The 15,048-nt window shown below is 36.6% G+C and overlaps 1 protein-coding gene across 2 annotated transcripts in view; it reads right to left on the bottom strand.

The window, feature by feature from the left end:
• SUGCT (succinyl-CoA:glutarate-CoA transferase) overlaps nucleotides 1-15,048 on the bottom strand; it is a 775,778-nt gene that overhangs the window by 630,133 nt on the left and 130,597 nt on the right. The window contains exon 8 of one of the 2 annotated variants that reach the window (XM_040473014.1): nucleotides 8,248-8,391. The exons of the other annotated variant lie outside the window; for it this stretch is intronic. Coding sequence (XP_040328948.1) covers nucleotides 8,248-8,391 — 144 coding nt within the window. The remainder of the gene's footprint in view (nucleotides 1-8,247; nucleotides 8,392-15,048) is intronic. 2 annotated transcript variants of the gene reach the window in all.

Raw genomic sequence — 15,048 nt, 5'->3', positions numbered from 1 at the left:
AAAGAAAGAAAGAAAGAAAGAAAGAAAGAAAGAAAGAAAGAAAGAAAAACAGCCAACCATGTTTTATATTACAGCCAACTAGCATTCAATCCAACCAACAGTATAAAAATAAAAACATAAAATAATATATTATCTAAAATTCTAATTTTCTTTGGAAATCATCTGAGATTTCATTTTTTGGTGTGTCTTTACCTTCCTAATTAGTCATCTTGATATTAGATAAGTGTTGATTTTTTTTTTTATTCCCTGAACTATAATAAAGGAGCAGGAGGCCTTGGAGAGAATGCCAGTTAAAGAATGGAAGCTGGACAAGGATTTAAAAATTGGCTTCACGGGGCACCTGGGTGGCTCAGTCAGTTTAGTGTCTAATCCTTGCTTTCAGCTCAGGTCAGGGTCTCAGTTTGTGAGTTAGAGCCCCAGGTCAGGCTCTGTACTAACAGCGCAGGACCTGCTTGGGATCCTCTCTCTGCCTCTCTCTCTCTCACTCTCTCTCTCTCTCTCTCTCTCTCTCACACACACACACACACAATAAATAAATAAATAAACAAACAAACTTAAAAATTAAAAAAGAAATGTTTTTAATGGGCCTCAAGTAACTAAGGATTGTCAGGCCGACAGGAGTCTTCAGGGCAGGAATGCATTAGGCTCCTCAAAAATGGGAGATTCAAATGCAAACTCACAGTTCTCTGATTTCTTAAGCTTTCTGATGATATTACCTCCTCTTTTTTCTCTCCCTACTCCATGCTGTCAACTTCCTTGGTCATAGGCTGCTGCCTCTCTCCCTTTCCATCCTCTATTCACCCTTCAGCATGATCTCAACCTTCAGCCTCCCACTTCCTTCCTGGATACGTAATTGTCTTTCCTCACAGATCTGGCACATTTACAATATTCTTAAGGAAATTCTTTCAGAGCTGACATCAATATGATACAGTGCTCGTGATACTTGAGAGGTACACAAAATGTTTTCATTCTAATTTCTTTTTTTATATTTATTTATTTTTGAGAGAAAGAGAGAGAGAAAGAGAGAACGGGGAAGGGGCAGAGACACAGATAGACACAGAATCTGACACAGGGTCCAGGAACTGAGCTGTCAGCACCGATGTGGTGCTCAAACTCACGAACCGCAAGATCATGACCTGAGCTGAAGTCAGATGCTTAACCAACTGAGCCACCCAGGCGTCCCAATTCTAACTGCTTTTTAAATCAGAAAAAAATTAATTCAATAATAATTAATACACAATAATGAATTATATTCACCTTTATACCAATGCAGCTGTAATTCATAGTATTTTTATTGGAGAAAAGGACCCACAAGGGCAGAATTTTCTAGGGCCCACAGAAGTCATAATGGGCCCTGAATGTGAGTCAACCTAGCCCTACATCCTTCCCCACTCAAAACTGGTCCATGCTAGCCTTATGGGTAAGACCCATACCAGAAGTGACCATATGAGTATTTATTTCAAAACCTGACTTGTGACGGTTGCATCACTCAACACATACACTAAGAATTATTAAACGGTCCATTGAAACAGGGTGAATTTTATGATGTGAAAAATATACCTCACTGAAACTGTTTCTTTAAAAACATATAGAAGGGCACCTAGGTGGCTCAGTTGGTTAAGCCTCCGACTCTTGATGTTGGCTCAGGTCACGATCTCAAGTTCATGAGTTCGAGCCCCACGTCGGGCTCTGAACTGACAGTGTGGAGCCTGCTTCAGATTCTTTCTCTCCTTCTCTCTCTGTCCCTCCCCTGCTCTCTCTCTCTCAAAAAACAAATAAACTAAAAAAAAAATTTTTTTTTAAGATACAAAATTAAAAAAAAAGCAGAAACACAGGTGTATCTAAAAACACAAAAAGATAAATTTCAGATTACTATACTTATTTTAAATTCAGAAGTTGATCCACAAAAATGTGCCATAATACTGGGAGTTAAAATTTTATCTACCCTAAATATGAACACTTTTACAAACATGAAAAAAGAATAATGACATCAAAAATGTCAAAACATTCTATATGTGAAAATAATTATGGAAGTTTGGTGCTAAAAAAACTAACTCATTGTAGTAGTAATTAAGGGAGCCTGGTTGCAATTAAGTACAGGAAGGATATTAAAACTTCCAAAAGATATTTCTGTCAGCCACAACAGAAGAATAAGAGCAACAGAATAATTGGAACCACATCCAAATCCACTTCCTTGTTATTTACCAATATCATCTAAAGAATACTGTTTAGATGCTGACGTGAGACAATCTTCAGTTGACAACTTTAAATCATATTAAGACTTAAAAAAAAAAATCAAAGAATTTTATGACAAGGGTTAAAAGTTCACAGCCTTGAAACTACAAAAAATCTGGTGCCCACTATAAACCACATCCTGGCAACTGTCATGTCTCTACAATGAAATGGTTTTGTTGTGGTCGAGGCAATCAGCTCTGAGTTAATAATTAGCTACTATTCAAATCAAGTGTAATTTGTGTAATTGTACACTAGATCACTTGTAGGAGAGGGAGTACAAAATTTCATTTTTAGCAACTGATATTGAATGTTATAGTCATTCATTTGTCATCCTGTGTAATGCAATCAAAATGAGTTAGAAAAGCCTGTTTTTTTACCCACTGCATGAAATCTCAGTCACTTTCCAGGCATCTGAAACGAAGTTCGAATGCTATCTGCTTAATGCAGGTGAACATTTATATAAAAAAAGAAGAAGAAAGTGAATACATTTTTTAAAAGGTGAAGTTTCCTATTATATTCCTTTGAAAAGCATCTAGAAATAGCACTTCACATTTACATGAAGCAGATTTTAATCATTTTGGGGTTGGGTTGGGTTTTTGGATCTAGGATCTATGTTATCTTAAATTGAAAATCTAAGTAAAGTGGGATGTCTGGGTGGCTCAGTCGGTTAAGTGTCCAACTTCAGCTCAGGTCATGATCTCATGGTTCATGAGTTCAAGCCCTGTGTTGGGCTCTGTGTTGACAGCTCAGAGCCTGGAGCCTACTTTGGATTCTGTGTCTCCCTCTCTCTCTGTGCCCCATTTTTTTTAATGTTTTATTTTATTTTTGAGACAGAGAGAGACAGAGCATGAGCAGGGGAGGGGCAGAGAGAGACAGGGAGACACAGAATCCGAAGCAGGGTCCAGGCTCTGAGCTGTCAGCACAGAGCCCGACGCAGGGTTTGAACCCACGAACCGCGAGATCATGACCTGAGCCAAAGTCAGACACCCAACCAACTGAGCCACCCAGGCACCCCCAAAAAAAATTCTTTTAAGGAAAGACTAAGTAAAGTTAGTCAAGATTTCTCTATTATGAAAAGTTATAATAATTATGATAATAAAATAATTATGTCAATAACCAGTTTTTTTAATCTCAGCCCATTTCTAACACTGCAAAATATTTTTTAAATAACCTAATAAAATTAATGCTAGTCATCAGAATACTTTTATGAAGAATTTTTCACATCCTTGAAAGCAGTAGATTCTCAAAACAACCTAGTTATGTGAGTAGAATGTTGATTGGCCCCCCAACATTTATTTCCCCTTCCTCTGGACAAAAGATAACCACACAATGCTTTAGGTGAATCACATCTCCCCAGTTACAGTCTTATGGTTTGGGTAGAGTTAACACTATCACTAGTACCTAGAACAGCTTAAGCCAAATAGCATATTTCTTTCAGTCCTCATTAATTGGTTCAGGAATGGTCATTTAACCCAGTAAAATATATGGTCTTGTTTTCCGGGGCTTCCAGGAAAAAGGTCTTCCTTTCTCTTTCATGCAAACTGCTAAACGATTCTGTAAGTTTCCTTAATGGTACAGTATAAAGACGTAAGACCTGGGACCAGAACTGCTTCATCTATAGCTCCACATCATGAAACATGAAGAAAACAGAGGAAGGCAGCGACAGCACAGAATAGGAGTGAAAACAGGAAAGTAAAGAAAGACAAGTGAGAAATAGAGAAAAGAGATGCCCAAGGGTAGAGAAACACACGTGAGAAGAAGTACAGAGACAAGACAAGGGCAGAGGCAAAAAGAGAAAAACAGAGCTTGGGCTGCAGTGGGTTAAGAGAACAAAAATGTTCTTCCCACCCGCTGCCTGGCACCTCAGACAGCCTTCAATAAAAATTAGTGTCTGTACCACTGCCCTCTGAAACTCAAACGTTGTCCACAGCTCAGAGGTTATTCAGCACATGGCAACTATAGCATGTACCCAAGGAGACGTAGTCTTTGGTTGAAAAGACCATCACCAACAGAATTTGTAGGTAAAGAAACAGAGGCCTTGGAAGGTTAAAATCCAGATTCCAAAGCATAACATACAAGGCCCTTAACTACCTTGGTCCAACCATGCTCCAAGGCCCTGTTAGAAAACCACACCTTAGACTCTCATTTCTGACACAGCTGCCTCTTGTATTAAACCTTGGACTGAGGTGTCACTTTGCACTCCAACCTAGCGACCACAGAGCCTGGGGCACAGTGAGCCCTCAGTTGGCCAGAGTGCATAAAAAAAATCCAGGTGTCCATGACTCCAAATGCTGTTTTTCTCAAAATTCTCATATTTCAACAGAAACAATGGTCCATCAGGTTAAAGTCCATGATAGTTTTCATTCACTGGATCTAAACATGATTAGATAATGATCCAGAAGGGCCACCTTGTTGCACTATCTTATTCTGATTCTTGGCATGCAGGTTGGGGGGCAGGGGAGCCAGTCCTGTTATGTTTTCCCTTGTTACTGAGTGCTCTTTTGCTTCCTCTGCCTCTTACTAAATTTGCCTTCTCCTCTGGAGCCCCAGTGTAGGAAAGCTGGATCTTGCCTGTCCCTCAGTGCTGAAAATCTAGCCTTTATGATGCAGGGAAAAGAGAACCAGCCAGGATATCGGAAACCAAATTCTTGCTGTGACTCCTTGGTCAAGCAGATCAACCTCTCCTACTTCAGTTTCCTTATAAGTAACATAGGAAAAAAAATTCCTGCCCTACCTACCTCAGGTGATAATTACGAAGGTCATATAGAATAGTAAACGTGGGGCACCTGGGTGGCTCAGTTGGTTGAGCATCTGACTCTTGGTTTCAGCTTGGGTCATGATCCCAGGCCGTGGGATCGAGCCCCACATCAGGCTCCACACTGAGCATGGAGCCTGCTTAAGATTCTCTCTTTCTCTCCCTCTGCCCCTTTCCCAGGCTCACACTCAGTCTCTCTCTCTCAAAAATATAATAAAATAAAATAATTAAAATAATAAAAATAAAATAGTAGATGTGAAAGTCCATAGCTCTAAAATTAGACTTAATCAATTTTTTTATCATAAAAGGTAAAAGGTAAGGACAACAGTCAAGGTATGTAAACAAGCTAAGTGTTCATCGGTGGATGAATGGATAAAAATAATGTGATACATATACACACACACAATGGAATGTTATTCAGCCATAAAAAAAAAAAAAAAGAAGGAAATCCTGTCATTTGCAATAACATGGATGGACCTTGAGGGCATTAAGTAAAATAAGCCAGACAGAGAAAAACAAATACAGTATAATCTCACTTATTTTTGGAATCTAGAAGACTTTTTTTTACTTAAAAAAAAAATACTGAGCTCATAATACAGAGAATAGATTGGTGATTGTGAGAGGCAGAGGGTGGGTAAAACGGGTGAAGGGGGTCAAAAGGTACAAATTTCCAGTTATAAAATAAATAAGTCATAGGGATGTAATGTACAACATGGTGACTATAACTAGTAATACTCTACCACATATTTGAAAGCTGCTAAGAGAGTAGATGGGGAAAGTTTTCACCATGAGAAAACAAAATCAACCGATGTTAACCAGACGTGGTGAGCGTTTTGCAATGTATACAAATATCAAATCATTATGTTGTACAACTGAACTTAATATAATGTTATATATCAGTTTTACCTCAGTTCGTTTATTTTTGAGAGAGAGAGAGAGCGAGAGCGGGGGAAGGGCAGAGAGAGACACACACACAGAATCTGAAGCAGGCTCCAGGCTCTGAGCTGTCAGCACACAGCCTGACACAGGGCTTGAACCCACAAACAGCGAGATCATGACCTGAGCTGAAGTTGGATGCTTAAGTGACTGAGTCACTCAGGTGCCCCAATTTTACCTCAATTTTAAAAAAGATAATGAGTCTTAAATACACAAATAATTTTAGCAAACTTTGACTAGGTTAACTACAGCACCATCAGCTACAGCTAAATCACTGGTACCTAGTTTACTGAAAACACATCATCTCATCATAAGTTGTTTATTAAGTACTTATTCTAACTCAATGGTTTTCTACCTTTTTCTAATCTTTCGTAGCAAACCTAAAGGCTATGTGACATACCTACTGGTAACAGTGGGTCCCTGACTGATCTCAAAAGACTGGGAGAGACTGCTATTTGACAAATACTGGGATACGCTATTAGGTTACCACTGTAAACAGGAACAAACATTCCTGCATTCATGGAACTTACAGTCTTAGGAAATAGCATGAACAACAAACACAGACACATACCCAAAATGACTGGAATGTGTATATGCGTGTATGCATGCATGAGTCTGGACTTACTGTACCCTCACTTCAGCTCTACCAGTCATACCACCCCCCTCCACTCTCATCTCCAGGGACCCACACACCTCTGAGTTGTGCATCATTGCATTAGGTGATGGAAGAGAATTAAACTCTATAATACTCTACAGGAGAATTTCTTCCAAAGCTAATTATCATTGACATATAAGTAAAGCAGTCTAAGTACAGTTCAGGCGTCTTAAGGACTTTAAACTAAGCCTAGGACCCTCTGTGATCAGACAGGTCAAACACCCATGAAACCTTCATGTCTTCCATACTTATGAAATGTGTAACTTGTAAACAGTCACTTAACCTACATCAGGTTCCTTACAGCTATTAAATTAGAGGAGGGAAGAAAAAGGCTTTCAGCTTCTTCCCATAACTAACATCTGTGTTTTTCTATTCAAAAGACCATTCATTCATTTGGAGAGAATTATTTTACCCTTTTATTTAACCATTAAAATGCTCACTGTAACTCAAAGCTAATGTTGAAACTCCAGACATTGTAATTCACCTGCAACCATTTGATATGTTTCTTACCTCTAGATAATTCCTCAATTTTGCCTGAGAGAAAATATCTCCAAAGCAGTTTTCCAACTTTATTAGTCTCCCATGTATGCCATTTAAATCTGAAATTCCTAACTGAGATCTCCATCTATAAAGTAATTTTTCTCACGGTAAAATTAAACTATTTTCTTTTTTATTCTATTCCCGAAAAATTATCTGTCCCAAATCAACGTCCACCTATGGTACAGCGCCTGGGTCTGCTCCAATAAAAAGGAGGCAAAATGTCAATGTGAGAGTTAGCTAACTCTTTTATTCTACCAGTTTAGTATTTAGCATAACATAACTGATAACTGTCTAAACCAAGGGTTCTTACTCCGGAGTCCATGGAAAGAATTCTGGCAACTAATTAACCTGAACAGAAAAAATTAGATCTTTATTTCCATCCAACTCCAAGATAAAATTTAGCATTTTCTTCAATTACGAGTGTAAGCAGCAAACCACAGGAGATTAGTAGTACCTATGGCTTGATCACCAATAAATATTATACATATTTTCATATCATATTATAGTTATTGTAGGTATCTTAAAGCATCATATATGTTCAACATTTCCTCAAAATTGTAGTAGTTACTAGGCCCAACAATAGATCTTATGGTTTAATGTGTTAATACAAAAATGATATGTTATTATAACACAAAATTGGTTTTTACATTGAAATAACTATATTTCAATATAATTGGCTTCCCTCGCAATCCTAAGTATATCATTTTATGCACTTAGAAATATAATTCTAAGAAAAGGTCCATAGACTTCACCAGAGTACACAAGGGGTCTACAGTACAAAAAAGGTGAAGAAACTCTGGTCAAAAGAAGTTACAGAGCTCATGTGACAATAAAATAGAACCAAACGTACTCTTGTCTCACTCTTGTCACACTCATTCTAATATAAACAGTCCTTAAAATTCTAATTCAACAGCAATGCCTATTACAACAAAATCTTCATGGCCCACTTATTTTAAGATGACAATAATTAACTATATCAAAACAAAATAGCTTTTGCTGTTGTTGTTTGTGGGTTTTTTTCTGTTGTTTTTATTTTTGCACATGTGACCATAAAATTTGATATGAAAGAGTATGATCCAGATACACGTCTTTACAGCACAATCTAGAATGCTTTTTGGATTGGTACCTGAGATGACAGTAGGTTGCAATCAATGAACAGTCCTTTCCCAGTTTTATATCTTTGTATCAATCCAGCCATAATGGCTCCATATGCATACAGGCCAGTAGCAAGATCAGTCATGGCCACTCCTGGACGAACTGGATCTCCATCCTGATTGAGGGTTGGGGTGAGAAAAACAGAGAAAATTGAAAATTGAAACCATCAGATGATTTCTCAAATATTCTAAGATCAAACAGAAGAAAGAATTGTATATGACTTGTGCATGCACACACACAAGAGAAAAACCAACAAGCTGCTACTGTGGATACCTGTTGGTGGTAAGAATATATATTTACTGTATTGCTCACTCCTTCTCCTACCAACCAAACTAAACCAAACCAAATAAGATAAAATATTTTTTAAACATGTCTGAAGTTCCTTCTTTTAAAAAAAAAAAAAATTAATGTTTATTTATTTTTGAGAGAGAGAGAGAGAGAACATGAGTGTGGGAGGGGCAGAGAGGGAGGGAAACACAGAATCTGAAGCAGGCTACAGGCTCCGAGCTGTCAGCACAGAGCCTGACACAGGGACCGAACTCAGGAACAGCAAAATCATGACCTGAGCCAAAGTCGGACAATGAACTGACTGAGCCACCCAGGTGCCTTCTTAATATATTTTACCTGCTTGGGGCGCCTGGGTGGCGCAGTCGGTTAAGCGTCCGACTTCAGCCAGGTCACGATCTCGCGGTCCGTGAGTTCGAGCCCCGCGTCAGGCTCTGGGCTGATGGCTCAGAGCCTGGAGCCTGTTTCCAATTCTGTGTCTCCCTCTCTCTCTGCCCCTCCCCTGTTCATGCTCTGTCTCTCTCTGTCCCAAAAATAAATAAACTTTGAAAAAAAAAATTTTTTTTAAATATATTTTACCTGCTTATAGTAACAAAATAAATAATTAAATTTGAATTTAAATGAGTTAATCTATTGGAAATGAAAAAGAGCATTTTTTTTTTTCCTGTTGGGTAGGAGGCTCTTCCAGGAAAAAAGGCAGAAGACCTGGGCTATTCTCCTTATAAGCATGCTAATTACTGGCAAATATACTAATGGTATTTGCTTTAAAAAAAAAGTAATACTTATCCATAGAAGGCTTTTAAAAGCAGATTATTCCTGGCTTAGAATTACTATGATAAACAAGCCTAGAATCTATAGGTTTATAAGGGATGCGACACCAGCTATGCATTATCAAAGTATAAAATGTAACATTTCACAGCCTGCAATGTTCCCTGCTGTATGAGGTAACCCATGTACTTCATTAGGTATAGTATCTACTGCTCTGGGATTGAGAATTTTGTCTATTGTGGGAAGAAAGAAAGCCTGCCTCTCTCAATGTTCAAGACCTCAGTCTGATTTTCCTGTGCCTTTTGGTTCCTTGTACCCTTAAAATTACAAGTAAAGCTTAATACTGATTAACATCTTCAACTGATGTCAGTCGGTTTTGATAATCCAATCCTTGACCTATACATACAGATACTAGAACTGTGCCTGGCAAACAATAAGTACCAGATAAAAATGAGCTAACACTATCATTTACATTATTATCAGTCATTGTAACATCATAGAGTTCTTATTTTTCACTACCTTGAATTCTGTTAAGCCTTTCATTACACAGAATACCTAAAAAACCTACATTTCATCTGGTTGATGCATTTATTCAATCACTTCCTCATTCATTAATTCCAGCTGTTATTCAACCATTTTCAGAAGCTAGTTTTCCCTTTTCTGCAACCCATACATAATCTGTCAATCACCTTATAAGAGTACTAAATAATGTTAAAAGCAAGTAAATGAGAATATTTAATGACTAAACTTTTTTTTTTTTTTTTTTTTTTTTTTGCTTTTCAACACCATTTCAAGAAAGATATAGCAATGAAAATTGGCAACTTCTGGCTGTTTTCTAACTATTATGATTGGAAAAACTTGTAGTTTTGTAGCATTCTATGTACTAATACCAAAATAGTAGAAAGAGAAATTAAGAAAATAACTCTATTTACAATTGTACCAAAAAGAATAAAATAAGTAAATTTTAAATTAAATTTGTCACTGGGATTTAAAATTATTTATTATGTTAAAAAACGAGAGACAAGGGGCGCCTGGGTGGCTCAGTCGGTTAAGCGTCTGACTTCAGCTCAGGTCACAATCTCGCGGTCGGAGTTCGAGCCCCACGTTGGGCTCTGGGCTGATGGCTCAGAGGCTAGAGCCTGCTTCTGATTCTGTGTCTCCCTCTCTCTCTGCCCCTCCCCCGTTCATGCTCTGTCTCTCTCTGTCTCAAAAATTAAAAATAAACGTTTAAAAAAAATTTTAAAAAAATGAGAGACAAGTTCAAATCTAAGTTTATAGACACATTTCCTCACTATAAAATAATATACTCATATTTTATCTGCTATGCTTCTCAGACCAATAGGAATAAAGTAGATAATAAATCTTTTAACTTATATATAAACTTATTGAAAGGGGGAGACTTCACCTGATTAATATTCTAAAAATATCATTATGTTATCCAGAATAATAGTATTAAATGTATGGACATTAAATAAACATGAACTCATCCACAGAAACAACATTATCACTCTTAAAAGTGACAATTTGTGGCAGATAATTTTAGTGAAACACTAAGTGAAACAAGCTTACTAACACGCTTTAGATTCAAAGATACAAATTGGCTGAAAATAAAAAGAAAGCATGGGGAAAAACAGATCTTGCAAACAATAGCCATAAAAATGCTGGAGTGGCTATACTACTATCAGACAAAATAGATTTTAAACAAACCAAAAAAAGTCACTAGAGAAAATAAAAGATTTTATAAGGAAAATGGGGCCATGGCACTGGGAAGATATAATAATTATAAACATATATGCACCCAAAACAGAGCTGCCAAAATATAAAAAGCAAAAAGTGACATATTTGAAAAGAGAAACAGACACTTCAGGTATAATAGCAGGTTTCAATACTCAAATACAAATAGTGAATAGAACAACTAGAGAGAATATCAGAAAAGAAAGAAGAGATTTGACCAACACCATAAACCAAATACATCTATATTTAAATGACTATAAAACACTTCATGCAACAACAAAACGCACATTCTTCTCAAGTGCACATGGAACATTCTCTAGGACAGATCATATCATAGGCAATAAGACAAGCTAAAATAAACTTAAAAGTAGTGAGTTCACACAAAATATGTTTTCAGATAACAACTGAATAAAATTAGAATCACTAACAGAGGCATATTTTGGAAACTCAAAAATATGTGCACAGTAAACAACATAATCCCAATATACCAATAAGCAACAAAGAAAATCACATAAGAAATTAGAAAATACTTCAAGATGAGTAAGAGGCATCCATATAGGTAAAGTTTAACCTATCTCTATTTACAGACAACATTGTACTACACATAGAAAATCCTAGACTCCACCAAAAAAACTATTATTTACTGAGTAAATGAATTCAGTAAAATTTCAGGGTACAAAATTAATACCCAGAAGTCAGTATCATTCTATATACTAATAACGAAAGAGAAATTAAGAAAATAACTCCATTTACAAGTATACCAAAAAGAATAAAATACCTAGAAATAAACTTAAAGAAGAAGGCGAAAGTCCTGTACTTTGAAAACTATAAACCATCGATGAAAGAAATTGAAGATGACACAAACAAATGGAAATATATGTCATGTTCATGGATTAGATGAATTAATCTTAAAAATGTGCATACTACCCAAAGCAATCTACAGATTCAATGCAATCCCTATCAAAATACCAACAGCATTTTTCATAAAACTACAACAATCCTAAAATTTGTATGGAACCACACAAGTCCCCAAATAGTCAAAGCAACCTTGAAAAAGAAAAACAAAGCTGGAAGCCTCACAATTCTGACTTCAAGTTATATTACAAAGCTGTAGTGATCAAAACAGTATGGTACTGGCACAAAAATAGACACACAGATCAATGTAACAGAACAGAGAACCCAAAATAAACCCACAATTATATGGTCAATTTATCTATTACAAAGGAGACAAGAATACACAATGAGGAAAAGACAGTCTCTTCATAAATGGTACTGGGAAAACTAGACAGCTACATGTAAAAGAATGAAACTGAACCACTTTCTAACACCATACACAAAAATAACTCAAAATAGATTAAAGACCCAAATGTAAGACATGAAACCATAGGAAACCTACAAGAGAACACAGGCAGTCATTTCTCTAACATGAACTATAGCAATAGTTTTCTAAATATGTCTCCTAAAGCAAGAGAAAAAAAACAAAAATAAACTATTGGGACTACATCAAAATAAAAAGTTCTTTCACAGTGAAAGAAACCATCAACAAAACAAAATGCAACCTAGTGAATGGGAAAAGATATTTGCAAATGATAAATCCAATAAAGGGTTAAGATCCAAAATATGTAAAGGATTTACACAATACCAAAAAAAAAAAATCTGATTAAAAATGGGCACAGAACCTGAATAGAAATTTTTCCATAGAAGACCTACAGATGGCCAACAGACACATGGAAAGAGTCTCAACATCACCAATCACCAGAGAAACAGAAATTAAGACCACAATGAGATATCACCTTACACCTGTCAGAATGGCTGAAATCAAAAAGATATGAAATAACAAGTATTGCCAAAGACATGGAAAAAAAAGGAACTTTTGTGCTCTGTTGGTGGGAATGTAAACTGGTACACTCCATACTGTGGAAACAATATAAGAGTTCCTCAAAAAATTAAAAATAAAAAGACCATATGATCCAATAATTCCACTACTGGCTATTTACCCCCCAAAAAACAAAAACACTAATTCAAAAAGATGTATATACCCCTATGTTTGTTGCAGCCTTACTTACAATAACCAAGATATGGAAGCAACCTAAAAGTCCATCAAGAGCCAAATGGACGGGGTGCCTGGGTGGCTCAGTCAGTTAGGCGACCAACCTCAGCTCAGGTCAAGATCTCACAGTTCATGAGTTCGAGCCTCGCATCAGGCTCTGTGTTGACAGCTCAGAGCCTAGAGCCTGCTTCGGATTTGTGTCTCCCTGTCTCTCTCTGCCCCTCCCCTGCTTGCACTCTGTCTCTCAAAAATGAATAAATGTTAAAAATTTTTCAAACAGAGAGATACAAATGGATAAGGAATATATGGTATATTTGTACATGTACACACACACACACACACACGCACACGCACACACACTGAAATATTACATTGTCATAAAAAAAGGGTGAGATACTTCCATTTGAGACAGCCCAGATAGACCTGGAGGGTATTACGCTAAGTGAAATAAGTCAGAGAAAGACAAATACCATACGATTTTGTTTATATGTAGAATCTAAAAAACAAATGAAATAACAAACAAAAAGCAGAAACAGACTTTGTTTGATGGTTGCCAGAGGGATGGAAGGTGGGGGCTAGGGAAAATGGTGAAGAGAGGTGGCATCCAGTTATGGAATAAATAAGTCATGGGAATAAAAGGCACAGCACAAAGAATATAGTCAGTGGTGTTGGGACAGTGTTGTATGATGCAGATGGTAGCTACATCTGTGGTGAGGATAGCATAACATATAAACATGTGGAATCACTATCTTGTACACCTGAAAATAATGTAACATTGTGGGTCAACTATACTCAAATAAATTTTTTTTTAAAAAGGAATGAAAATGCTTCAAGACAAATGAAAATAAAGGTAAACATACCAAAATTTACGAGATGCAGCTAAAGCAGTATTTGAGAGCAATTTATAGCTGTACATACCTGTATTTAAAAGAACTATCTCAAAATAACAGCTAAGCATTTAAAGAATTGTCTACCAAGCATTTAAAGAAGAGTTAATATTAATTCATAATAAATGCCTCCAAAAACTGAAAGAGAGCACTTCTCAGCTTATTCTTTGAGGCTAGTAATATACTTAGGTTAAGCCACACAAAGACATCAAAAGAAAATAAAACTATACAGACCAATATCTCTTATGAATATAAACACAAAAAAAATTCTCAACCAAATACTAGCAAATTGAATCTGGCAATATACAAAAGGATTATACACCATAAGCAATTGGGATCAATTTTCTCAGGAACAAGGTTGATCTAACATTTGAAAATCAATCAATATAACAGACCAAATCATTAAAATAAAGGAAAAATGCAAAATGATCATCTCAAATAAAGGGGCAAATAAAGCATTGATAAAATTCAACACCCTTCTTGTTGAAATACTCAACACACTAGGAAGAGAAGTGAACTTCTTCAATCTCATACAGGACATATGTGAAAAATACAGAGGCCATATCATAAGTAAATATGAAAAACTGAATGTTTTCCTTCTAATATCAGGAATAAGAGAAGGATGCCTGCACTCATCCCTTCAACATTGTACTGCAGGTTGTAGCCAGTGCAATTAAGAGAGAAAAGAGAGGCGCCTGGTGGCTCAGTTGGTTAAGCGTCTGACTTCGGCTCAGGTCATGATCTCGCGGTTCGTGAGTTCAAGCCCCATGTCAGGCTCTGTACTGACAGCTCAGAGCCTGAAGCCTGTTTCAGATTCTGTGTCTCCCTCTCTCTCTCTCTCTCTCTCTCTCTCTCTCTCTGACCCTCCCCCGTTCATGCTCTGTCTCTCGCTGTCTCAAAAATAAATAAACGTTAAAAAAATCTTTTTTAAAAAAGAGAGAAAAAGAAATAAAAGGAATCTAGACTGGAAAGAAAGAAGTAAAACTATATTTGCAGATGACATAATCATATATACAGAAAATGCTTAGAAACCCACTAAAAAACTCTT

Source organism: Herpailurus yagouaroundi, unplaced genomic scaffold, assembly GCF_014898765.1.
Source record: "Herpailurus yagouaroundi ecotype Mexico unplaced genomic scaffold, PumYag 100, whole genome shotgun sequence".
In the NCBI taxonomy this organism is placed as follows: Eukaryota; Metazoa; Chordata; class Mammalia; order Carnivora; family Felidae; genus Herpailurus; species Herpailurus yagouaroundi.
Note: the sequence above shows the minus strand (reverse complement) of the source record. Positions and strands in the feature narration are given on the sequence as shown.